At 53.3% G+C, this 25,310-nt stretch overlaps 1 protein-coding gene across 1 annotated transcript in view; it reads left to right on the forward strand.

Moving 5' to 3' along the window:
- Positions 1-25,310, forward strand: part of Padi2 (peptidyl arginine deiminase 2) — a 39,096-nt gene that overhangs the window by 10,962 nt on the left and 2,824 nt on the right. Inside the window, exons 3-14 of the mRNA XM_028880721.2 lie at positions 1,184-1,256; positions 7,756-7,817; positions 9,575-9,692; positions 10,269-10,394; positions 15,744-15,922; positions 16,470-16,573; positions 17,311-17,422; positions 18,665-18,772; positions 21,031-21,182; positions 22,155-22,299; positions 22,558-22,651; positions 24,104-24,189. Of these exons, the coding sequence (XP_028736554.1) occupies positions 1,184-1,256; positions 7,756-7,817; positions 9,575-9,692; positions 10,269-10,394; positions 15,744-15,922; positions 16,470-16,573; positions 17,311-17,422; positions 18,665-18,772; positions 21,031-21,182; positions 22,155-22,299; positions 22,558-22,651; positions 24,104-24,189 (1,359 nt within the window). The remainder of the gene's footprint in view (positions 1-1,183; positions 1,257-7,755; positions 7,818-9,574; positions 9,693-10,268; positions 10,395-15,743; positions 15,923-16,469; positions 16,574-17,310; positions 17,423-18,664; positions 18,773-21,030; positions 21,183-22,154; positions 22,300-22,557; positions 22,652-24,103; positions 24,190-25,310) is intronic.

Raw genomic sequence — 25,310 nt, forward strand, 5'->3', positions numbered from 1 at the left:
CAGCACTTGAGAGGTGGAGGCAGGAGGATCAGGAGCTCAAGGCCTGCTTTGGCCAGCATGGAACATACGAGACCCTGACACAGAAAGTGAAAGCTAGAGACCAGAGAGGTGGTTCGGTGGTTAGAGCACTGTCTGCTCTTCCAGAGGACCCTGGTTCAATTCCCAGCACCCACATGGTGGCTCACAACCCTCTGTAACTCCAGTTCCAGGGGATCTGACACCTTCTTCTGGCCTCCAAAGACACCAGGCCTGCATGTGGTACACACAGAAATACATGCAGGCAAAACCTCATCCACATAAAATAATCCCTCTCATGAAACTAATGCTCAGTAGTTGTGTGTCTAGCATGTGTGAAGCCCTGAGTTCAATTCCTAGTACAGGAAGAAAGAAAGGAAAATCCAGAGAGCTGAAGGAAGCATAAGCTGAGGCAGGGGGATTGCTGTGAGCTTGAGACCAGCCTCGGCTACTTGGTACCAGGCTAGTCAGAGCTACAAGGTGAGAGTGTTTCAATAATGCACAGGTGGAAAGAGAGGCCAAGACTTGGGGTGCACACTTGTAATCTCAGCACCTAAGAGGCAGGAGCATCACGGTGTTGAAGTTAGCCAGGGGCATATAGCAGCAAGTCCTGTTTTTTGGTTTGTTTTGGGTTGTTGTTTTTTTTTTTAAACAACAACAACAACAAAAAATAGCTTCTCAGACTCATAGAATGATTGGCAATTATATCCATAGCAACCCAGACCTGCCTGTAAAGTGGGGTGCTGAGCAATTAGAGACAAAGTGATTTGCCCAGGTAAGGTAGCCAAAGCCAGACGGTCCCCACTCTGGGCTCTCTCGTGAACACTGCTCTAGACCTGTTGCCATGTTGGCACCAGGCACCATCCAAAGGAACAGCGGAGCCCCTGGGGCTTAGCTGGAGCTGGACACAGAGCACAGTCAGCCCAGGAAGTGAGGTGATGTGCCAGGGCACAGGTCAGGTAGGGGAGAGTAACCCCTTGTCCTGTTAGATTATCTGTGAGAAGCATCTCAGCAGCCCAGGGGTGCTTCCTGGAGGAGGGGGCCCTGTATTTAGAGATAGCTGGGAGGTAGGGGTTGTTTCTGGGTTTTGTTTGTTTGTTTTGTTTCTCACTATAACCTGTGACCCTCTGCCCTTTTCTCTTGTTCCCCTGTGTGCTTCCCCACCAAGGTCACCGTCAACTACTATGATGAGGAGGGCAGCGCCCCCATTGACCAGGCTGGGCTCTTCCTCACAGCCATCGGTGAGTTGGTGCTGGGGTCTGGTGCCTTCACCCTGAGAGGGGCCTGGGGAAATTTGCTGGGTTGGTTTCAGTGTGGGAGGCCAGCTCCTGGAGCCACTTCCAAGTAGTGCCAACTTTGGAGCAGTACCCTGGAACTTTTGTTCAGGGGTGGGGGACTCATGTAGGGGAATTATGCCCTGGAGTCCCCTTCACAGGCTTGGTGACCTACAGAGAGAAAGAGGAAATCCTCTCTTTCTCTCTCATGCACATGCACGCACGTACGTACGCGTGCCCTACAGCCTAGAGACTCCAGGAGCTCCCATTGTCCCTGACAGTCCTAACTACCATCCCAGATGCCCTGGGCACAGAGCTGTAGCCTAGGGTTCTTAACTCACCCGGTTCATGCTCTTCGTTTGGTCCACAAAGGATGGTGTGGTATGAACCAGAGAGGTTAGGAAACTCATTCACTGTCACACAGCAGGTGTGGCAGGTGGAGTTCCAAACTGGAAGCAATTCCCTGGCTTCTTTCCCTGCAGGACTCTGCCGTGGGCGTCAGGGACACAGTAGGCTCAGCAGAGCCCAGGGACGTGACCTTCTGAACACTCAGTCCCTGCTGCAGAGGAGATTTCCTTCTATTTTCTGTTACTGGTGTTTTCATGCTTGAAGGAATCCGGAGGCTCATTCTGTCCATGCAGCTGTGGTTAAACATTGACAGGAGGGTGGCATCTTAATGGTGTCCCCACTCACTGCACACTGAGCTGTGTCTAGGTCTACACTGGGTGCTTTGATGAGAAGGGAATAGAAGAAGAGGAGGAGGCAGATAAACTGGGGACTTTTCTTGAGCACCCACAGTGTGCCAGGCTCCAGACCTGGATGTCTACCCACCATGACTTCACGCTATCCTTTCGGCTATTGCAAGGAGAGACACCAATACTGTGACCATTAAGCAGATGGGGAAACTGAGGCTCAGAAAAGGCAAAACAAAGTTGCCTGGGTTACATCTAGAATGGTTAGTAGGGCACCAAGTCACATCCGCTATCTCATTTTCTGAGGGTTGTGAAACCTCCCCTAAGAACAGATAGCTGCTCTGCAAGGACCTTCCCTTCTCTTCAGTCTCCTGCGACCCCTCAGAGGCTGGAGGACTCTCAATGGTAGTGCTCTCTCTCGCTTCTCAGCTCATCTCCCCCGGGGCCTGGGTGCTGTCACCGTGTCCCGTGTACCAGGGGCTTCTTAGCCCAGGAGCGAGGGGGCCTTGGAACGACGGGGAAGGGGCTGGGCTTGGGAGATGGTAGCCTGACTCCAAGTGCTAAGCCCTGGCATGTGACACACAGCCCCCACCTGTCTCAGATGACTGCCCCCAGGAAACCCCATCCCACAGAGCCAGGGATACCTGAGAACAAAAGCAGGAAGGGTGGTGGCCGGAGACCTGTCAATGAATGTGACCCAGGCTGGAGCACCCGCAGGATGTCCACTGAAGAGAGCTTGCAGGCAGCCGGGTGGCAGCACACGCCTTTATTCCCATCACTAGGGAGGCAGAGACAGGTGGATCTCTGTGAGTTTGAGGCCAGCCTGGTCTACAGAGTGAGTTCTAAAACAGCCAGGGCTACACAGAGAAACCCTGTCTTGAAAAAACAAAATCCAACAAACCAAGAAGAAAGGAAATCAGGGCCTGGTAACACTTACCTGTCATCCCAGCTCCTCGGAGGCTGAGACAGGAAACTGAAAGCCCAATGCTTGTCTGGGCTAAGAAGACAACCTAGATGACCTCAGGAGACCCTGTCTCCAAAAGTAAAAGAGAAGGAGGAGGAGCTGAGATCAGTGATGGAGCACTTCCCCCAGGCAGGGCATCCTCCCCGAGTGAAAGGCAGCCATGCACACTGTAAAAACCAGCCTGGATGAAATCCCACTCAAATCACTTTTGTTTCCTGTTCCACTGGCAGGGACGAGCAGCCCGCCCATGGTCCATGTCCCACACGACCTTCTCCTCCCTCAGCATTTCCACTCTGAGTGATTAGAGGCAGCACCTGAAAGGAAGGGGACACCCTGAATACCCCTAGACCTGGTCCCGCAGAAGCGGTTCTGAGTGCACCTCACTGGGACTGTCCCAAGCCCACACTGAAAGGCAAGAACCTCGGGTCAGGCAGAAATAAGCTGTGGCTTTGCCTCCTCTGTCCACGTCATGGTGATCTCGCGCCAACTCCATCACCCTCGGCCTCAGTTTCTCCAACTGCAAAAGGGGGCTCTGCAGGGCATTCTAGCACAGTGCCTCCCAGGATTCGGGGGAGTGGCATGTGCAAAGGGCCTGTGCCAAGGCACAGCAGGTGCTGAGTGGAGTCTCCCTCCCCCTTTCCCTTGCTCTCTGCCTGGAGGGACTTCATCCTAGATATGGGAACAAACCTACAGGAGCCCCTGGCCAAACCAGACCCTAGATCTCTGTCTGACCCTGCCCTGTGGCCCTGACAAGTAGATCACCCTCTCTGGGCTCCAGTTTGCCCCAGCTACAGAATGAGGATTTGAGTTCATCTCTAAGAACCTTTGAGGTTCTAGTTAGGACTTCTCGGAGGAAAACGGGAATGGGGGATAGAAGGATGGGGGGCCACAGCCTTCCTTCCTGCTGGGGTCCTGGCAGAGGGGGGACACGTTCTGGAGCCGCAGCATTTTCTCACCCTTGTTCCTTAGGTAAATGTTCCACACACCCTCAGCTCCCCACACAGCCCCAGCTCTGGAGGTGCCAGCATCCACTGAGGATCTCATTCCTCTGCCAGTCCCCAGAGCCCTTCCTCACACTGCCTCAAGTCAGAAGGCCAGGCCAGCACACCACAGTCCACAGGGCTGGCAGCCAGCCAAAGTGCGCACAGACTCGGTGTCTAGGTTCGCAGGGCAACGGCTTCAAACTCAAACCTAGTGACATTTCCCATGAATCCGCCCCACGCCCTGGCACCCGGGCGCCACCTGACACCTTGGGGCTATTCTGGGTAGCTGAGGCAGGACCCAGAGCCTCTGGGAAATGTCTGGAGTCCAGAAGCCGTGAAACAGGTGTGTTCCCCTCCCCCTGGGGAGGGCAGAGCTCAGAAGGGCTGTCCCAGCCTCTCCTTCTTGGCCTATGGACAAGGCCCCATCAGAGCCAGAGAGAAGATCAGGGGAGAGCTGGTAGCTAAGGGGACTGGAGGGCAGTGGAAAAGCCAGTTGTGGGGACTGTAACAGGTCCTAAGAGAACCGAGAAGTCCTGTGGAAGATGGAGAGGGAGGTGGCCGAGAGTGAGACCGCGCAAGCACAAGTTTCATAACGGGAAGGTGGCAGGGCCTTCAGAGAGTGATCAGTCAGGAGACAGGCTGGGTGTGGTGGCTCACATCTTTAATCCTAGCACTCAAGAGGCAGAGGCAGGCAGATCTCCGTGAGTTCAAGGCCAGCCTGGTCTACAAAGTGAGTTCCAGGACAGCTAGAGCTACATAGTGAGACCCTGTTTTGGGGGGGGGAGGAAAAAGAAGAAAGAAGGCAGGAGGGAGGGAGGGAAGTAAAGAAGGAAGGAAGGGAAGGAGAGAGAAAGAGCGCTCATGCTCAGGAAGCAGCAAGAAGCCTGTTGTGGTGTGAGGGAGGTGAAGAGACAGTAGGGAGGTGATTACTACTGCCCTGAAGTGATTGAAGCTGTTTGATTGATCTTTGTGACAAGTTAAGTACCACTCTGATAAAGATCTTAATGCTAGGGACAGAGCTGGGGGATGGGGCGTAGAGCACCTGCCCAGCGCTTGTGAGCCCAGAGCTCAAAGGGGCTGGAAAGACGGCTCAGCAGGCAAGGGCACTGGCCATCAAGCGTGACAGCCTAACTTTGGTCCCTGAGACACAGGAGAGACTCCCAACTCCTAAAAGTTGTCCTCTGGTTTCCGTGTGTGTGTGTGTGTGTGTGTGTGTGTGTGTGTGTGTGTGTGTGTGTGTGTGAATTTAACATTTTTGAAGTTAATGATTCAACTGGACTTAATGGGGCACATCTGCAATCCTAGTGCTCAGAAGTACTGAGACAGGAGGATGGAGGGTGGAAGGCTACCCTGGGCTACATAGCCAGACCCTATCAGAAAGGGAGATAGGGGCTGGAAAGATGGCTGAGCAGTTTAGAGCACTGGCTGTTCTTTCAGAGAATCCTGGTTAAATTCCCAGCACCCAGTCTGGTCTACATAGCAACTTCTGGTCCAGCCTGATCTACATAGTGAGTTTCAGGCCAGCCAGGGCTATAAAAAGAAAGAGGGAGAGAGGAGGGAGGGAGAGAGAGAGAGAGACAGAGAGAGAGAGAGAGAGAGAGACAGACAGAGAGAGAGAGACAGAGAGAGACAGAGAGACAGAGAGAGACAGAGAGAGAGAACCTTCCTTCAGTACGGCCTGAAGCACTACATCATCTCTTATGACCTCCTCCTGCATGGGAGACACCGGAGACCCACCATAAGGAACTTCAGTGTTCCCTTGTGGCCTAGAAATGAAGCCACAGGGCTCCACTGTGAGGATGTGGCCAGCGACCTTCAGGGGAGCAAATGCTGGCACTTTAAGATGAGATTGGCTTTTGGACACTGTCCAGGTATGATGTCAGCCTGGGGCAGCCAGGGGTCAACTCGACCAGCGAGGGGAGTAGCACAGAACAGATGTCTGGAGTCAGGACCACCCTGCACTCTAAGAACTCGGGTATGTGCGGTGTCACCTCCCTGCTGTCGGGGTGGCCTCAGACTCCTGGTTTGCGTGGCAGTGTGGGTCTCCTTCCTGGAGCTCTCAGAGGGAGACCAGCCCTGGAGAGTGTCCGCAGTTGGCAGAGCACTGTGTTCATGGAGTGGGGTGTGGCGGGCTGAAAAGCTGGTGAAGTTGGGAGCCAAAGTCAACATTGTCCCTGCACCTCGGCCTCTCACTGCGGTTAGCGGGCCTCACCTCTGCACTGGAATCCTCTGCCAGCTCCAGCCTCATCATTAGCCATGTAGGTGCCCGCTGAGTGGCTCTACAGAGCCTGAGTTTATTCCTTTCTGAAATGGGTGGGATTGTATTTCTCTCCGGGGCCACAGGCTCCTGGAGACAGCTGCTGTGTGTGACTCACCTGGAGCTGAGTGTACTCAGGTGCCCAGAGCAGCAGGTACTCCAGTGGGTCGCCTCATCAGTGGGAGTCATCGTCATCAGTGGGATGCCTTGTAGTACAGGGCTCATGGCAGGTCCGGGAGGATGAGAAACCAGAAAGTGCCTCTTCCCAGTACCTCACGATCTTCCCATTTCCTTCTGCACCCACAAAAGCCATAGTCGGGTCAGTGGGAATTGAACTGTGGACAGAAGAGGCACCTGAATGTAACTCTGGACCCTGTTGGGCTGGCGCAGCTGGGGGTGGGTACCATCAGGACCCCCCTGTGTCAGGGCCCTCCTTCCACCCAAAGATGCCCCCAAAGGGACTGGCTGGGGTGCATTCCTTCCCACCCAGCTTCTGCTATGGTTGAAGTCATAGTTAGCATGGGCAAGCTCACTGGGGCAGCTCAGGGCCTGGAAACAGCATATCGCGTGCTGGGTGTGCTCCCCAGCAACACCCCATTTTTACCTCCCTCCAGCTTTACCTCCCCAGGCTGTTCCACAGCAGCTGGAGGCATGAGAAATGTTACTGGCACCTTGCAGGTGGTGACCACGGGTACCACTAAACACCCTACACCCACAACAGCCCCACACATGGAGTGATGTGGCTCTGTAAGTCAGTAGTTCTGGCTGTTTCTGTTAGTACAGCTGCTAACCCAGAAGCCCAGGCTGCATGTGAGGGAATAAGAGCTGAGAGAGGTGGAACCTGCCCAAAGTCACACAGCTCATGACTAGAGAACCAGAGTTCCAACCTAAGACCATCTTATGTTGAACCTTCTCTCTGGCCCCACAGGCTCCACAGAGCCTCCCCATGAGAGGTTCCAGAATGCTGAAGGTCCCCAAGAGAAAGGGTCAGCAGGGACCCTGCCCTCAATCACCTATCTGAAGCTGGACTCGTAGGCTCCTTAGATGGACAGGGGCTAGAGATATGACTTCTCAACAAAAATAAAATGAGGAGAAAGGAAAAAGAGAGAAAGACAAGACAGAAACACAGATAGACAGACAGACAGACAGACAGGCATATGTGTGTACAGATGCTCCTGAGAAAGGATGAAAGAGGAGATTTGAAATATCGTGACCCCCTGATTCTACTAATACCACCTTGTGACCTTGGGCATGTGTGTATCTCACACATGTACAGTGAGGATCAGCCTCCCACCCCCACCAGGGTTTGCAGAGACCCGTCCACTTCCAAAGCTTTATATGTCTGCTGAGGTTCCCAGAGATGGTAGCATGTAAGCAGGGTGGAAGATGACGACCTCAGCAAGGCCCTCTCCCAGCAACCAAGTGAACAGGGTGTGTGTGTGTGTGTGTGTGTGTGTGTGTGTGTGTGTGTGTGTGTGTGTCAGAGGGAGCTGCCCTGTTTTCCACTGGGCTCCTCCAACCTCACATTATCTGGCTGGCTCTTCAACTCACTCTTGTCTCTTGCCTGCAGAGATCTCGCTGGATGTGGATGCGGACCGGGATGGCGAGGTGGAGAGGAACAACCCTAAGAAGGTTACTGGCCTTGAGGGTGGAAGCTGTCTCGACCCTGACATGGGGGGACTTCCAGAGCATTTCATGGACTTCACGGTGCATATGGCCAGAGCTGTCCAGCAGAGCGGTCAGCTGCCACTTCACAGGGCTGGAGGCTGAGGCTCAAAGCTGGGTGCAGATGCAACCCAGCAGGGATGGGCCCCAGACAAGCCAGGCTCAAAGTAGGGTCAGCTTCCCCAGCACCGGCCACAGAGTGTCTGAAGAATCAATGCATTGGAGACAGAGGCCACCCAGGGAAGGCATTTGTTCCCCTTAGGCCTCTTCTTTTAAAATTAAAGGGGTAAGGGGTTGTGGTAGCACACACCCTTAATACCAGCACTCGGGAGGCAGAGGCAGGCCTGGTCTATGCAGAGAGCTCTAGGCCAGCCAAGGCTGTATAGTGAGACCCTGACTCCAAAATCCAGACAAATAAAGTTAAAGGAGGCTGAGAGAGGTGGCCCTTATCTGTCACCTCAGCACTCAGCGGGCAGAGGCAAGAGGATCGGGAGCTCATGGCCAACCTGAACAGACCCTGTCTTCTAAGAGAGAGCTCTTAAAAACAGATGGAAGTCCTGACAATCCTGCACAAAATCCTCAGGAAGCGGAGACTGTAGCTTGGTTAATGGAGTGCTTCCCGTGAATGCAGGGAACCCTGGTCTGATCGCTGGCATCAGTACTGGGACAATCACGGCAAAGTCATCCAGCCCCTGTAGACCTGAATTAGTGAGAATTTCCATACCTAGACCAGTGACATTGTCACAATGCCTTTGCCCACCCCTCGGATATCTTTTATATTAGCTAGTAATGGTAATGCATGCCAGGAATCCCAGATCTCAGGAGGTAGAGGCAGGAGGATCAGAAGGAGTTCAAGGCCATCCTCTGCTACATGGTGAATTAGAGTTCAGACTGAGCTATGTGAGACCCTGTCTCAAAACAAGAAATTTATCTCTTATAGTCTAGGACCAGGTCAGGCCCGGGAGCAACAAAAACCTAGAAAGACCAAAGTTCAATGAAGAATGGGGTAGGTGACTCCATTGTAACCATCCTATGACCTAGAAGAACATATCAAGAAAGGCCCATGGACAGAGCAGGGCACCTGCCCTGGGGACCAGAAATGCTCCTTCAAGGAGGGCCAGGTGCCCTGAGTCTAAGGAGAAAGGTGGAGTTGATTGGGAAAGAGGGACCAGCAGGGCAAAGGTCTAGGAGTTTCAATGGTACAGAAGGAAGCTCGTGTGGCTAGAGCAGAGTGGGTGGAAGAGACCGGATGCAGAGGCCACGGGTCTCACCAGCCTCGTGGAAGACCAGAGAACCCAGGCTTTATCTGAGTCAACAGTGAGGGCTTCAAACAGGGAAGCAGCGTGATCCAGTTGGAGTCTGCTCCGGGTACTGTGCCCACAGGACAGAAAGCAGAGTAAGGTGGCAGCCCCCTTGGGAGCACTCCGAGCATGTCTGGAATCAGTCACCTCAAGCCTGGCCTAGAATGTCAGTTCCTACCACCATCTCTGCCAGGCATGGTCAACTCACACCAGAGCTGAGGCCCACATGCCCTCTTCAGCCTTCCTGTCTCTCCCCTCTTGAACTTGGGTGATCATATGAGTCCTTTCGGGCACTTGAAGCCTTCCAGGTCCCAGCTGCTGTCCCATTGGGTACTCTTCACCACATCTATCCCTCGGTATCCCTCAGAAGCTGTACTTGGATGGAACTAGGGAAGGCACTGACCTGTGTCCCTGCTGTTACAGGCATCCTGGACCTGGGGGCCTGAGGGTCAGGGGGCCATCCTGCTGGTGAACTGTGACCGAGACACACCCTGGTTGCCCAAGGAGGACTGTAGTGATGAAAAGGTCTACAGCAAGCAAGGTGCCAGTGGGGCCACACTAGGGGACGGTGGGACATGTGTGTCCTGTCCCAGGCAGGGCAGAGGGCAAGGCAGGAGATAATGATTCAGATGTTCAGTGCTCAGAAGTCATGACTGTAAATACAGTTCAACTGCACCGTTACATGCATGGGTAGAGGGAAACCTGGAGGGGCCGGCAAGATGGCTCAGCAGGTAAAGTCACTTGCCACCAAGCCAGACGACTTGACCCACATGATAAAGAGAGAGAATAGACTCCTACAAGCTGTTCTCTGACCTACACACACACACACACACACACACACACACACACACACACACACACACACAAATGAGACAGGCAGATCACTATAAGTTCAAGGCCAGCCTGGTCTGCATATGAGAAAAAAGACTAGAGAAAAGGAAATTCCCAAAGGGTTGACCAGTTCTCCCAGGCAGGAGATAAGTTCCTTTCCCTCAGGCTTCTGGGTAGTTCCATGATGCATGCATGAGGGAGGGGCCTTGTCCTGGTGGGAAGAGTAAAAGCAACGGTGAGACCTGCTCTCACAGGCCCTCCCCCAACCTCCTTTATCTACCCACAGACCTCAAGGACATGTCTCAGATGATCCTGCGGACCAAAGGCCCTGACCGCCTGCCTGCCGGGTATGAAATAGTCCTCTACATCTCCATGTCGGACTCGGACAAAGTGGGCGTATTCTACGTGGAGAGTGAGTGATCATTGCCCCACCCGCCCACCCAGAGCCCTTGCGGCCACTGCCCTTCTCTCTGCACAGGTGCCCAGGCCTGTGGAGTCCATGGAGTGACACACAGATACACATCTCTCCTCCCCCAGAGAGATTCAATGGCCTGTGCCCACATACTTCTCTCAGTGACCAGGGGAGGAAGGGCCTTTGAAGTCAGGGTCCTGTTGACTTCATGATACCTGAGACCAGATATATACTTGCTCTAGGTGTTGTCTGGCATTTCTGATTTTCAAAGGTCCCTGGAGATGATACCATGGCTGCCCTTCTTCCTCCTAGTGACAGGGTGTCCTGGGTGCCACTATGTATGAACCATACTCTATGTTGGAGCTATTCATCTAATCTTCTTATGCCATAGAGTCACCTGGGTGCCAATACAGTAAACATAACTGTCCCCTCACTCCCTCTGCCCTGGAGAAGCGTCCCCTGAGTGAGGAAGGCATGTCAGAAGAAATGGAACAGATCAGGACCCAGGAAACGTTAGCACAGAGGCTGAGCTGGCTAGGTGGTCCAGAGAGGCTTCTGTGGGGAGTAACATTTGAGATGAGACTCAAAGGAAACAAGGAGAAGGACCTGGGGAGGAGCTGGGGAGGAGCTGGGGGGGAGCTGGGGAGGAGCTGGGGGGGAGCTGGGAGGGAGCTGGGGGGAGCTGGGGAGGAGCAAGCTAAGGAATGGGCATAATGTACAGCAAGCTCAGAAGAGGGGGCTGGTTCAGTGCTTCAGAGAAACAGAAAGACCAGGCTGGGCAGCGGGAAGAGAGGTGGGTGGATGCTTAGAGAGCCGAGGTCAGAGCAAAGACACAGTTTGTGTTTTATTCTTAGTGCAGCAGAGGGTCACCTCAGAGGTTTTGTTTTTGTTTGTTTGTTAAGATAGGGTTCCATGGTCTCTAACTCCGTATGTTGTAGCTGGAGTTTTCTCTTTGGGTCCCGCTGAGCCCCTGCAGTCTGACAGCCCACTTATAAAATAAACACACAGACACTTATATTATTTACAACTGTATGGCCCTGGCAGGCTTCATGCTAACTGTTCTTATATCTTAAATTAACCCATTTCTATAAATCTATACCTTGCCACGTGGCTCATGGCTTACCAGCATCTTCACATGCTGCTTGTCAGGATGGCACCTGGCAGTGTCTCTCTCTGACTCAGCCTTCCACTTCCCAGAATTCTCCTCTCTCCTTGTCCCGCCTATACTTCCTGCCTGGCCACTGGCCAATCAGTGTTTTATTTATACAGAATGATATCCACAGCAATATGTAGGGAAAGGAGGATGACCTTGACCACCTGACCCTCCTGCAGCCATCTCCCAAGTGCTGGGATTAAAGCCACATGCCACCATCATGCCCCATTATGTGGTGTTGAGGATCTAACCAGAGCCTGGTACACACTGAGCAAGTGCTCTACACCTGAGCGCATCCCCAGCCCCCAGAGGGGGTGGGGCAGAACTGCTAAGATTTTCTACCCATGCGAAGAGTCCCTCTGTAAAGCATCTTGCCGTTAGTCAGGTGTTGTGGGACCTCCTGTCTGAAGGCCAGAGCCTTGGGCCTCACCCTGGGACCCCTTCTGGACAAATCCACTAAAAACAGGCAGGACCTTGACTTCAAGGAGGGACTTAGCTGGGACACTAGTGGACAGAGCCCTATGATGCTCCTCTCTGGGCTCTGACAGATGGTTGAAGTCAGGCTGGCTCCGCTGCCCCAGGGGGCTGAGAAGTTGATGTTCACACGGTCCAGATGAGAGTCGCCCAGCGGCAGAAGGGAACCAGGAAGACCCAGTCTGGGCTTTGACTCAGCCTTGGCATTGACCTGTGGCTGATATCAACATCCGGGCATTCTCTAGATGCTTCTTTGCTTTGCTAACTGGAGTATACTCAGGCCTGGGTCCATTCTCACCTCTCCACTGACCATTGAGATGGGTCCTGAGCAGGCAAGAAAGCTCCCGCCACAAGCGGGCAGAGAGATCCCCTGGATGTCTTAGCTGGACCACCGTCCTATAGGGAGGGTGGCTGCTGGGTCAGGGACCACCTCCCTAGTCACCTCCCTAGTCAGTTTCCCTCTAGATATGGACTCCAGCTGTCTGGGTTGCATTTCTGCATCTGTGATAAAATACTCTGGTAAAAACAGTTTAGAAGAAAAAGGGTTTATTATTTATCCATCTCACCGTTCCAGGTTACCGCCCATCATAGCAGGGAACCCACAGTGGCAGCTTAGCTCATTCTTCTTTTCATTCAGTCCAGGGTCCAGCCCATGAAACGGTGCCTGCCACACACTTTAACTCACCTCAGTTAACCAATTAAGAAAAATCGTTCACAGGCATACTCACAGGCCACTCTGGACAGTTCCTCATTGAGACTTCCTTTCTCAAGTGAGGCTATATTGTTATCAAATAGACAGTCGCCCAGGGGAATACTCTGAGTCACCAGGGCCCAGCAAAAGGGACAATTAATCTTATTCTTTGGTCCAATATCCTTTTCTTCCATGTGAGCTGATGGGGGATTTGGTCAGAATCTGAGTATCTTGTGTGTAATGTGTCATGTTACTTCAGTGTCATGACCTGTGTCCTAGGAGAGATGGACAGTCCAGTCTCCAACAGGGTCAGGAGCTGGGCTCTGGGATCCCTGAGGGCCCCTCTGTGGTGTGGGATGGACTGCACTGGGGTCCCCACTATCATGCTGGCCCATGGAAAGCTCTGTAAAAAAGTAGCTATTGCTTTGGCTGGAGTTATATGAACTGGCAATTATTATGACAGAATTCTCCAATGCTCCTTGGAGGACCTAGAAAATTACTCTCCCCAGGACCCCCCAAATTGGAGACTTACCTTCTCCCCTGAGGACACAGTAAACAACCTGCCCCCACTTGTCCAGCACCTCCCTGGTTTTTAGCACTGGAGGTCGGTCATGCCAAGATACCCTTCCATCACAGGCAAGCCGAGACCGATGGTTACACTATCCGTCTCTTTGCAACTGGAAAGGTTGTGCCAAACCAGGCCATGCGCTGGCCAGCCAGGGCAGATGACTGGAACTCAGGAGAGGCTAGGGGTGCTGGCAGGTCCAGCACAAGGCTGTGGGGGCCACTCAATAGAAGTGCATTGTTGGCACTTGCAAGGACAGCCAGCCATGCCGGCGGTGGCGAGATCTGCACCGAGCTGGAGATCCTGAACAGCAATGGAGGCTCTTTGAAACAAGGGTTGTGTTGTTCCTGCATGAAATTCAATCTTCCCGGCGCTGGCACTAACTGCCAGAAAGCAGCCCCAAACAGAGACGCATTGTGAATCACAAGGCATAGGCTACGTGGGGAAGAGAAAGGCGCCAGCTGCCAGCCACTGTGCAGAATGCATCCTCCGGCCAGACCCGCCTCCCTCTGCCCATGAGAGCCTAGGTAAACTCAATAGCTATAGCTTCTGTAAAATCAGGGTGCCTTCTGTGTTTGACATCACTCCCATGAGATCAGCTGAGGTACAGCCTGTGTCTTGTGGGTGTCGTGGGTAGGGAAGGGGAGCCACCATAGAGACACATCCAACTGGATCCGAGCAGAGACTGGGTCCTAGGGCACCTGCCGGCAGTTTGGGGTGAGAAGGACATCACCTTCCATGCTGGGCTGGGATAGGATGCTTGGGACCTGCAGGGTCTGGGTTATGCATCTCAACGCCCAGCCCCACCTCCGGGAGGCTGAAATGCCACTTCTGTGCCTCCCATCTGGAAGGCACTGATGGCAAAGTGGTGAGTGACAGCGAGGGGCACACTAGCCACACCCGGCTTCTCCTCCCAGGACCCTTAGGTTCCAGCTGTGTTGTTACCCGCGTCCCCAAGGTTACTGAAGCCACTGATGCTGTGTCGCCTGCAATGACCCTATAAGACAGGGACTGCTCTCCCCCAGTTAGCAGCTGAGTGACCTGTTTGATAGGTTAATGGAGTTCAGAGAAGGTTTGTAACTTGCCGAGTCCAGATGACGCCTGACCTGAGGTCCCTCTGACTTGGGAAGTCAGGAAGGTCACCTGTTCATGGTGCCATTCATAATCAGGGTCCTGGTGAGCACACAGTCAGTCCTAAAGCAGGTGCTGTCTCAAGCCTGCGTTTTGGGATACATTGGACTTGACAGATTTTAGCCCTGTATACCGGGAATGGTCCTGATCTGTGTTCTAACCCTTGGGCTGCTGGTCATTAACCAATGTATTGTCGTTGAAAGTGCTGAGCCGAGCCTGATCTGCCTTCCAGTTTCGCAGGGCCTAAAGAAGGTGCTTCGGGAACTGTGTAGGGTCCTCTCTCCAGGCCTTTGCCAATGCAAGTATCTCTTTCCCTCTGCATCCTTGCAGGCACCCTGTTGCCCCACCGGGGTGTCTCAAAGCCACTTCCCTCTGCTCAGAAGTCTCCCCTGCCTCCCTGCCCTTCCCCGCCCTGAGTAACAGACAAGATCTCACCGTGACACTGCCGTTAGATGCTCCCCACATCCGCTGTCTTATCATCAGCTGAGCATCCCTCTTAGACACAGAGGCTGCACCGTGGCCTTGACTCCCTGAAGGTCTTTGCTCACACTGGCCCAAGTAGTTCAATTAATTCATGGGCTCTGGACCAGCCCTGGAATCCCCCGTGGGCCTCTCCCACAGGGACTAATGGGAGAGTCATTGCTTCATTCAATGGACGTTTTATTAAACGTGACCACGTGCCAGACAGGCAGATGGCCTGGCAGGGCTGTCTCTCACCTGGCAGCATGCATTTGTACAGCCTGAGATTCAGAAGGTCCACATGGACCCTGGCTTGCTCTCTGGGAATCCACAAAGGACTCCCTGAAAGGATTAAGGACACCAGTCTTCCAGGCAGAGGGAATAGCACTGTAAAGGGCTGGGAGTTTCACAGGGCAGGAGTGTCTGCCTTCCTACCCAAGATCCCCACAGTGGAGCGTCTACACTACAGAGGAGAATTTCTCAAACGAATGGCACACTGGTGTTTTATTCATACAAAGAGAATAGGAACTTGGCATTGGGAATTAGACATGAATTGGAGGCCCTGCCTAGCCATTGCTGAGCCCATCTCCTCCTCTGTAAAATGGGAATAACACCTCCCTACTGCTTTGCTAGCCATGCCGTTCCCATCTACCCTCATCCCCCAAACAGCTCATTTTCCAGATGAGGAAGCCAGAAGCCAGCGGGCCACACGGCCTCCCAGACTATGACAATGGCCGATTTGCACCGTCCTGGGCTGCTTTCCACTTGTGCGTTTCTCTGTGTCTAACGGACAAGTCACTCTGCCCCTTGCCCCCATCAGAGAGCTCCCTGACCTCCTGAGGGGAGAGGGTGCTAACACGGGTCCACCCCCTACAGACCCGTTCTTCGGCCAGCGCTACATTCACATCCTGGGCCGGCAGAAGCTCTACCACGTGGTGAAGTACACGGGTGGTTCTGCAGAGTTGCTGTTCTTCGTGGAAGGCCTCCGTTTCCCCGATGAGAGCTTCTCAGGCCTGGTCTCCATCCACGTCAGTCTGCTGGAGTACATGGCAGAGGTGAGAGCCACGGGCCTCCCCTGTGCCGCCGTGCCCCTGGCTCGGACCTGGTAACTGCGACGGGGCAAAGTGTGAGTGAAGGATAGGAGCGAGGCCTTTCTAACCATGTGACTTGACAGTTCTTAGTCTCCTGATCTGAAAAGTAAGGATTACAGTAGCATCTGTCTCCTGGGAATGAGTTGGTGCAGGCAACAATGCTTGGAGCTGGAGAGATGGTTCAGCAGTTAAGAGCACTAGCTGCTCTTCCAGAAGAGTGAAGTTCATTCCCCAGCACCCACGTGATAGGCAGCTCACAACTGCGTGTAACTCTGGCTCTAGGGGAATCTGATGCTCTCTTCTGACCATCATGGGCATTACACACACATGCACATCACACACACAGAAACACAAACCCACACATACACACAAAAACAATACTTGGCACAGTTCCTAGCATACAGTAAGTGCTCAGTAAATGCATTGTTGTCAGTCTCACCCACCGAGAGGGAATCGGGGACCACAAGTACCCCAATGTGGCTCACCGGTGCTCCTCTTCTCCCACACCCAGGGCATCCCACTGACACCCATCTTCACAGACTCGGTGATGTTCCGGATTGCACCGTGGATTATGACCCCCAACATTCTGCCTCCCGTCTCAGTGTTCGTGTGCTGGTAAGGGACAGGCCTGGTCCACAAAGCAGTGCGGCAGAGTGGTCAAGCACTGGCCTTCAGGGTCAGACGGACCTAAATCCAATTCCTGTCTCTGCCACTTAGCAGCTGTATGACCTGCAGCAGTTCATGTGGTCTCTCTGTGCCTCAGTTTCTCTGAAATGCACGTACCACAGGCTTGCTGTGAGGATTGAGATGACGCCTCTGCATCTAGCCGTGTATCCTAGCTCAGGCTGTGTGCCGCAAAGGCCACGTTTCTCCCTTCCCTTCTCACTCTCTGCCTCTGCTGTCCCCAGCTCACTTTGCTCACTGCTCCATCAGGTTTCTACTGAGTGTGCAACGTGTGCTTGGTTAGCACAGCAAGACGAGCAGGAAGGGCGAGAAGCAGCTAAAGTGTATGACTGACAGCTCCCTAGGGACCCTCTGCCCACCCTTATCCTTCCTGTTAGGCTCTCCCACATCCCAGGCATAACACTGTCCAAAATCTGGGGAGTCAGAGAACATGCGTGGGTGGTAGGTCCCTTCCTTGTCTTATAGCCGTGTGACCTTGATAAAAAACCTGCGTAAGCAGGTGGGGTTACATGGCCCACGGCCCCAGTGGCCTTTACAAAGTGGCTGTGGACACAGACGAGCCTTCATCACCACAACTCAGTCCAGAGTGCCAGCGGCTGTGACCACCCCAGACGGGCGGCACTTGCTCCCCTCACTGTTCCTCTCGGCCTCTTCCTGATGCTCCTCAGCATGAAGGACAATTACCTGTTCCTAAAAGAGGTGAAGAACCTGGTGGAGAAGACCAACTGCGAACTGAAGGTCTGCTTCCAGTACATGAATCGCGGAGACCGCTGGATCCAGGTGAGAGGGGCCCAGGGGAAAGACGCAGCAAGGGCTCTGGCCCCAAGAGGCTTGCTGTGAGCACCCTGGTGCCCAGCTGCCTGCATGTGTGTGGATTCCCGTCTGCTCATGTGCACAGAGACCTTCGAGAACAGGTGTGGCTTCTCGTGGAGGCCTAGACTGAAACCATCTGTATCCATCCTTGGAGGATGGTGACACCCTCACAGGGAGTACTATGTGGCAATTAAAAAGAAAAAGGCCAGTCTGTGACTAAAGACACAGAATATGCTTGAGTTTCTACTTGGAGGAAATATATTTACGATACAGCTATTTATGTTTTTTAAATGAGGTTGGTGTCACTAAGAGATTGCTGTGTGACTTTTGCGACGGGCAGAGGCAGTCTGTGGAAAGATGCCCTGCCATCATTTGCTTATTAGGAGGAGAGCTGGGGACTGGAGGCAGGCGGTGAACGATTCACACTTCCCAAGCGAGGCCCAAGTGTGCTCATTTTGTGTTAAATCTTCTCATTACGTTGATTCGCTGGGGTGGTGTGCACATCACAACCCACACGTGGAGGAGGGCAGCTTGGAGCAGTCAGTCCTCTCCTTCCATCGTGTGGGTCCGGGCATCAAACTCACGCCGCCGTCAGGCTCGGCAGTGAGCCCCTTTCCCTGCTGAGCCATCTCACTGGCTCGATTTTGTTTTCGTTTGTGAGCCAGGTTCTCACTATGTAGCCCAGGCTGGCCTTAGGCTCTCAAGCGCCTGGCCTCTGCCTTCTGAGTTCTGATGTCAGGGTACGCTGCCATGCCTAGTTTGCTTGTGCTTTTTATGTTTGTTCTGTAACAAGGTCTCCCATATCCCAGGCTGGCCTTGAACTCACTGTGTCATAGAGAATGACCTTGAAATTCTGATCCTCCTGCATTCACCTCCCAAGTGCTAGGATTACACAGGCATGTGCCACCGTGCTCGATGTATGTAGCAATGGTGCTTGAACCCAGGACTTCATGTGTGTTAGCCAAGCACTCTACCGCCTGGGTTATATTCCCAGCCCCTTGTGCTTTGGGTTTTCTAAACCAGGGTCTCAATATATAGCCCAGGCTGGCCTCATACTCTCCAGCCTCCTCCTATGTAGCCCAGGCTGGCCTCATATTCTCCAGTCGCCTCCTCTGCCTCCTGAGATCTGGGATTGCACCCCCATCCATCCTGCTCCAGACACCCCTAGGTACCACTACAGCTGAAAGCACTCCTTATTTTCCTCCACAGGATGAAATCGAGTTTGGCTACATTGAGGCACCCCACAAAGGCTTCCCAGTGGTGCTGGACTCCCCTCGAGATGGAAATCTGAAGGACTTCCCTATTAAGCAGCTCCTGGTGAGATGCTGAGGGTCACCTGGGGGTGACAGTGGGGACAGAGGACAGCACAGTCAGGTGATGTGGGGCACATGAGAACAACTAGTCTTCCATTTAAGGCCTCTGTTTTCCCATCTGCAAGATGGGTCAGTGGGCCCTGAGGTCCAAGGCCATCTCTAAACTGGGAGAGCGGCCTTGTGGGAAATGAGAACCATGGGAAGCAGAGCAGGGCCCAGGTCCAGAGGCCTTGACACATGCTGCTGCCCCAGCCCTCCGACTTGTAGCTAAGTAAGCTTCAAAAGAGGCCAGGCAGAAGTCTACAGATGTCATCGCTCATCGGGACTCTGTGGATGTGACTCTCAGTGCCATGGGGTTTATTAAAGCAGTTTGGCTCCTCCCCATGCCAGGAAGCCATTGTCGTCCCCACTTTGTGGCCTCCAAGCCATGCGGAGGACTGAAATATGCCCCTCTGTGTCCTCACTCTTCACACTGAGCCGGAAGCCGGTGTGGAGCATGTTACAGAGACACCGGCAGATCTGGCTTTCCCACAGTCACGTGCAGGACAGGACCCCGCTATAGATGTCAGGCCATTCAGAGGTGGCCCTTCCCAAGTCCCCTCCGGAGAGGAGGCAGAAGCACCATGTGAGCCCCACTCTGGGATGACAGAGGAACCTGGCCTTGAACCCCCAGAGCAGAAAGGGGACCTCGGCAGGCTTCTGAACTTTCATAAGCCTCAGTGTGCTTCTGTAAAACAGGGAGATGTCGCCCAAGATGGTTACTCAATCGAGGCATGCAGAAGGCATGGGCACTATGCCTCATCAGCGGCCATCATGATGCAGTTTCATTGCCCCAGCCTGTAGATAGCCCTCAGTCACCCTCCATGTGGGTACTGTCCATTTTCCCTGACCCTGGGGGAGAGGGCCATCAAACTGACCGCCCCAGGACTACCACAGGCAGCGGGAATAAGAACCAAGCTCCCAGCCTGTCCTTTCTCTTCCCCTGGGCTCCATCTGTCTTCAGTGCTCCAGGCTGGCCTGGTGCCAAGGCCCGGCTGCATTGTTCCCAGAGGCCGGGCCAGGCCCGGCTTTGTGCTGCATGCCTGCCGCCCTGTGTGATGCTGTAAAGCCCCAGCTGCCACCTGTGGCCAGCTCACACATGGCCAACAAGGGCCCCCGGGCGAGAAAGCGCTAAGCTGCTGCCATCCACCCCACCAGGCACGCCTGTCCCTGGAGCCTCTTAGCTGAGGCTGAGTAAACCATAGCTGCCTACCACACAGGGTCTTTCTGTTGGTTGGTTTGGTTTTTTGGGTCAAGCAAGTTACTCCCTGCTCTAGTACAAACTCCCAAAGAGTTTGTGTGTATATATATATATATATATATATATATATATATATATATATATATATACACACAGTCTTAAAATCCAGGGACAGGTAGGATCTTCCCTTCTTGTGTACAAAATCCAGTTTGCTGAAGTACTAAGGACCATTAATTAGGCCCGCTGTGGGCTTGATGGACAGGTGCAGTTGTTGGGACGGGTAGGAGTAACTATCAGTCAGCTGTCACTAGGTCAGGCCGCAGTGACAAATAAGCCCCAAACCCTAGTAACTGGCAGTAGCCGGTCTCTCCTGCTGCTCACCGCCTGAACTGACGGCTGGCTGTGTCTCTGTGCCCTCATTCTAGAGCTACAGCCTGGCTGAGACCTGCCATTCCCCTAGTGTGGGAAGAAGAGAAAGTGGGCCCTGGCAGCCTCCCATCTTGCTCGTATTTCATTGGCCAGAGCAAGTCATGTGACCCTGAGTTCCTTGCAGGGAGATGCCAGAAGTCATTCATAGTGGGTTCGGGTGCACAATTCACTCTCTGGGCAAGTCTAGCAAATCCCTGGGGATAATCTGTTCACCCCCTTGCCTCTGGTTGAAAACCCCTCTCACAGAAATGGAAACCGAGGGCCAGAGACATTCTGAGATGGCCAGGAAGGTCAACAGAACGTGTGAGGCCAGATCTGGACATCACACTGTGTGCCTGTGCCTAGGGGGCAGGGCCCAGGCTGAGATGGGGTGCACACACATCACACCCACACTGCCTCCCTCACTGCGTCAGTGTGCTCACAGACTCCCTAATGGCGATAAGCTAGCCTCAGGTATAGCCATCCTTGAGGCTGAGAAGCCAGAGCGCCAGACTGCAGGTGGCACAGGACGTCACCACAGAATGGCTGCTGAGGAAGAGGGCTCCTGGCTGTAGGAGGCTAAAGGCAGATGCGTCCCCTCTCTCTCTGCCCAGGGCCCAGATTTCGGCTATGTGACCCGGGAGCCCCTCTTTGAGAATGTCACCAGCCTCGACTCCTTTGGGAATCTGGAGGTCAGTCCCCCCGTGACGGTGAATGGCAAGACATACCCTCTTGGCCGGATCCTCATCGGGAGCAGTTTTCCTCTGTAAGAGAACCCCGGTGGGCATGGGGGTGGCAGGCACAGGAGCATGATTGTCCCTTTGGGAGTGGCCTGGAGTGTATGTGCCTAGAGTGAATGTAAGGGGGACATATCCCTGATGCAGTACACTGTAAATCAGCAGACGCCGGTGGAAAGAAAGCCATGTCAGCCTTTACACCTCAGTATAAATTAAGATCTAATATGCAATCCAACAATTGTCTTCCACAAGTGGGAAGGTGTATAGTGAGATGTAGGCCAGGTGGGGCAGGGGCGTGGGAGCCTAGTGAAGGAACACTGGCAGAGGAGAGTGGGAGAGTGGGGGGCTACCTGTAAATGAGAGAGAGACAAGGGATGCCCTGCCTCACAGGCACGAGTCCCTGGCTCCTTCAGCTGTCCACGATAACCGTACTCTCTGCCCAGCCAATGAAAGGCCGATGCTACCTTGATCTAAACAGTTGCTGGGAGAAAGTGAGCAGCTTGGGTCCTCACTTCTGAAGAGCTGCCTGGAACCTGAGGTTACCCAGGATTTGAGTATCAAGTCCCTCTGACCCACATGGAATGTTCTACTATCTAGGGGACATGGGTAATGACCATTAGCCCACCGTCCCCTAATCCACTCGTCACTCATCCGCTCAGCAGCTACTTCCTGTGCCTCAGTGGAGTACTGAGCCCTTGCCCTGCCTTGGAGGAGATGATGAAAGTCACAGACATGTCTTTAGCTGGCAAACTCCAGGGCAAAGTCTGAGCTCTACGCCCTCCACATCGGTTTGACTGTGGCCAACGTGCCCTCTTCCCACCCGGGGCTCCAGTACCTTCTTCCTGCACCAGGGTTTCAGCTCAGACTCCCACCTGTGCCCTTGCTGGTAACACCCAGCGTGGGTTCCAGATGCTGAACATCTCGTCCTGGGACTGCTCTGATGCAGGAATAACCACAAGGGTAACCTGCTAAAAGTCTCCTCTTCTCCAATCCTGCCCTAGGTCTGGAGGCCGGAGGATGACCAAGGTGGTACGTGACTTTCTGCAGGCCCAGCAGGTGCAGGCTCCCGTGGAGCTCTACTCCGACTGGCTGACTGTAGGTCACGTAGATGAGTTTATGACCTTCGTCCCCATCCCAGGCAAAAAGGTGAGCTGATCCCCAAGACTAGAGTGAATTGCATAGCCAAGAATCCATGCATGCCGGGCCTTGCCAGCAGAGGGTCCATACTTTGACCTGATGTTATTGCCCAGGATAGAAGAAATGTGAGACAGACAGACTCGCCCAGGAAACCAAGACATTCAGCATGGGAGGCATGAAGTGCTTTGCAGTCAGGGCCCTAGTCCCTCTGACGTCCTGGCCATCTTCCCTCCCTGACAGTACCATCCACTGGGGTGTCTCTTGCAGGAATTTCGGCTGCTCATGGCCAGCACCTCAGCCTGCTACCAGCTCTTCCGAGAGAAGCAGAAGGAAGGCCATGGGGAGGCCGTTATGTTCAAGGGTGAGTGTCTTAGTTGGGGTTTTTGTTGCTGTGAAGAGATGCCATGACCATGGCAACTCTTATAAAGAAAACATTTAATCTGGGCAGCTCACTTACAGTTCAGAGGTTCAGGCCTTTATAAAAATGGCAGAGAACATGGTGGCATGCTGGCAGATGTGGTCTGCAGGTGTAGCTGAGAATCCTATGTCTTGCAGGAAACAGGAAATCAACTAACACACTGGGCAGTATCCTGAGCATAGGAGACCTCAAAGCCCACCCCCACAGTGACGCACTTCCTCCAAGGCCATACTCACTCCAACAAAGCCAACCTCCTAATAGTGCCACTCTCTATGAGATTATGAGGGCCAATTATATTCAAACTACCACAGTAAGTGATCATAGGCCCTTAGCAGGAAGCCCCAGGGGCCCTCAACAGGACCTTGTCTCTGAACCCAACTCTACCACCAAAAATCATGCCTCGCTGGGGATGCACAGTCAGTAGAGTGCTTGCCTAGCATGCACAAAGTCCTGGGATGGAAGCCAGGACCTCCCTCCATGGTCATGCATGCTACTGCTAAGCCACATACCCCTCCGGCCCTCCCCCAGAAATGTAAAGAGGGGGAGAGAAAGGCGCTGATGTTGGAAAGGGGAGTGGTTTCGGCTGACATCGTGCCTGCAGGGCCTGGAGCGAGACTCGATCTCCCTCCTAAGTGGGGCAGACCTGGGGATGAGTTTTGCACTTGAATTAATCATGAGAAAGAGAATCCGCTGCGGAAACCCGCCAGCCAACAGGGTGAGAGAGGCCACAGCACCTCTGCCCTCTCTTACTGTGGTAAAATAGACACAGCCTATTCGTTCATCCTCACCACTTAGAATCCAATGTATTACAGCGTTGTATTATATATATATATATATATATATATATATATATATATATATATATATATTGCAGTCAGTCTGCCTGTGTGGCCACTTGTAGTGTGACTCATAGAACCTCTGTGCCTCAGCTTCCTGACCTTCAACAGTAGCTGGAACCTCACAGGGACATGGTGAGGGGGAGGGGTACTGCTAAATTAATCCACATTAAACTTTCAAAAGACTGCTTTCTTGGCTGGGAGATGTTGTTCTATGGCAGAGAGCTTATCTAGTGCATATGAAGTCCTGCGTTCCATCCCCAGCAGCAGGACCAAAGGACAATCACAGGCACTTGGGTGTCACTAAAACCTCGAGGCTATGGAGCTGGAGTCAAAGGCAGACTCTCTCCGGGGTCCGGTATTGGATCAACTACTAACCTTCTAATGGGGCGCCCAGGTGTCTGCTCCTCCTGCCAGAGAGAGCAGGATGCCTACACCCCCTTCCTGGCTTAGGGCCATGGTGGATGTGGAGAGAGAAATGTATGCTGCTTCCCTGGGTGGCTCAGATGGAACCCCCAGCCGCTAGCTAAGATTTCCTGTCACCCTCTGGTCCCCACAGGCCTGGGGGGAATGAGCAGCAAACGCATCACCATCAACAAGATCCTGTCCAACGAGAGCCTCACGCAGGAAAACCAGTACTTCCAGGTGCGGGAACAGGCGGCGGGAGGGGCCAGGCCCGCGGCTGCCTGCGGGTGGGGGGCGCTGAAAAGGTCGGGGGCCTGGGGCTTCTGACCCAGAGGGGCCTCTGTGATGGATCTCCTTGCTGTGTTCACATGCTGACAGGGGCAGAGGGCTCAAGACACTGAGATCCCAGCAGAAGACTTGGGAAAGCAGCAAGGATTGTGCTGACTTCAGTCTGTGTTTCCCACCCTGTTTATTTTACAGTGTGTCAGGTGTATGACTGTCAAGTCTGCCCGTTGTCAGGCAAGCTCGGCTGCTAGCAATTTTCTACTGTAAAGTTTAAGTTGGGGAGCTAGGCTGATAGAGCTTTTGGGGGGGTAGCTGGACTAGCAGGCATTAGCAAGAGTCATTTTTGAAAATGAACCGTTAAGGTGGGCACAGGTCCAGAGCTCCAGCATTCTTTCAGACAAGCGCTTACAGAACTCCCCTTAAAACTCACTAAAGCTTCAGACTTGCCGTCTAGGACAATGCTGGCCTGAGTGTACCCCTCACTTGGGAGCTTCAGCACCTCACAGCTTTGAGGGGTTGGGTCTGGGCTTGACAGTCTGGGTGCCCGAGTCTTAAAAGTTGCACATTGGTAGAGAAACCTTGAAAAAACAAACAAAGCCGGGCGGTGGTGGTGCACGCCTTTAATCCCAGCACTCGGGAGGCAGAGGCAGGTGAATTTCTGTGAGTTTGAGGCCAGCCTGCTCTGCAAAGTGAGATCCAGGACAGGACCCAAAGCTACACAGAGAAACCCTGTCTTGAAAAACTAGAAAAAGAAAAGAAAAGGAAAAGAAAAAAGAAAAGAAAACACAAGCAAACAGAAAGGAGTTCAAGGTGTTTGGTTTGTTTGAAATGGTTTCTGAGGCATTTAAAGAGACAGAATAGCCTGGAGCCTGGCCTCAACAGGCTGGACTGTCTATTTCCAACAGTGAGTGGCAGATGCAGCAGGAAAGGGGTGTCTGCTGAAGGGGTGCTTGGGGTTTGCATAGGAGGTCTGGGAGTGAGGAGTTCAATGCAACTTCCGAGGCTCCGAGCAAACCCAGACAAGGCAGTTTTATCTTTAGAACCTGTCTTGCCCTTGCTACCAGGATGCGGGTCAT

This window comes from Peromyscus leucopus, chromosome 2 (assembly GCF_004664715.2).
Source record: "Peromyscus leucopus breed LL Stock chromosome 2, UCI_PerLeu_2.1, whole genome shotgun sequence".
NCBI lineage: Eukaryota > Metazoa > Chordata > Mammalia > Rodentia > Cricetidae > Peromyscus > Peromyscus leucopus.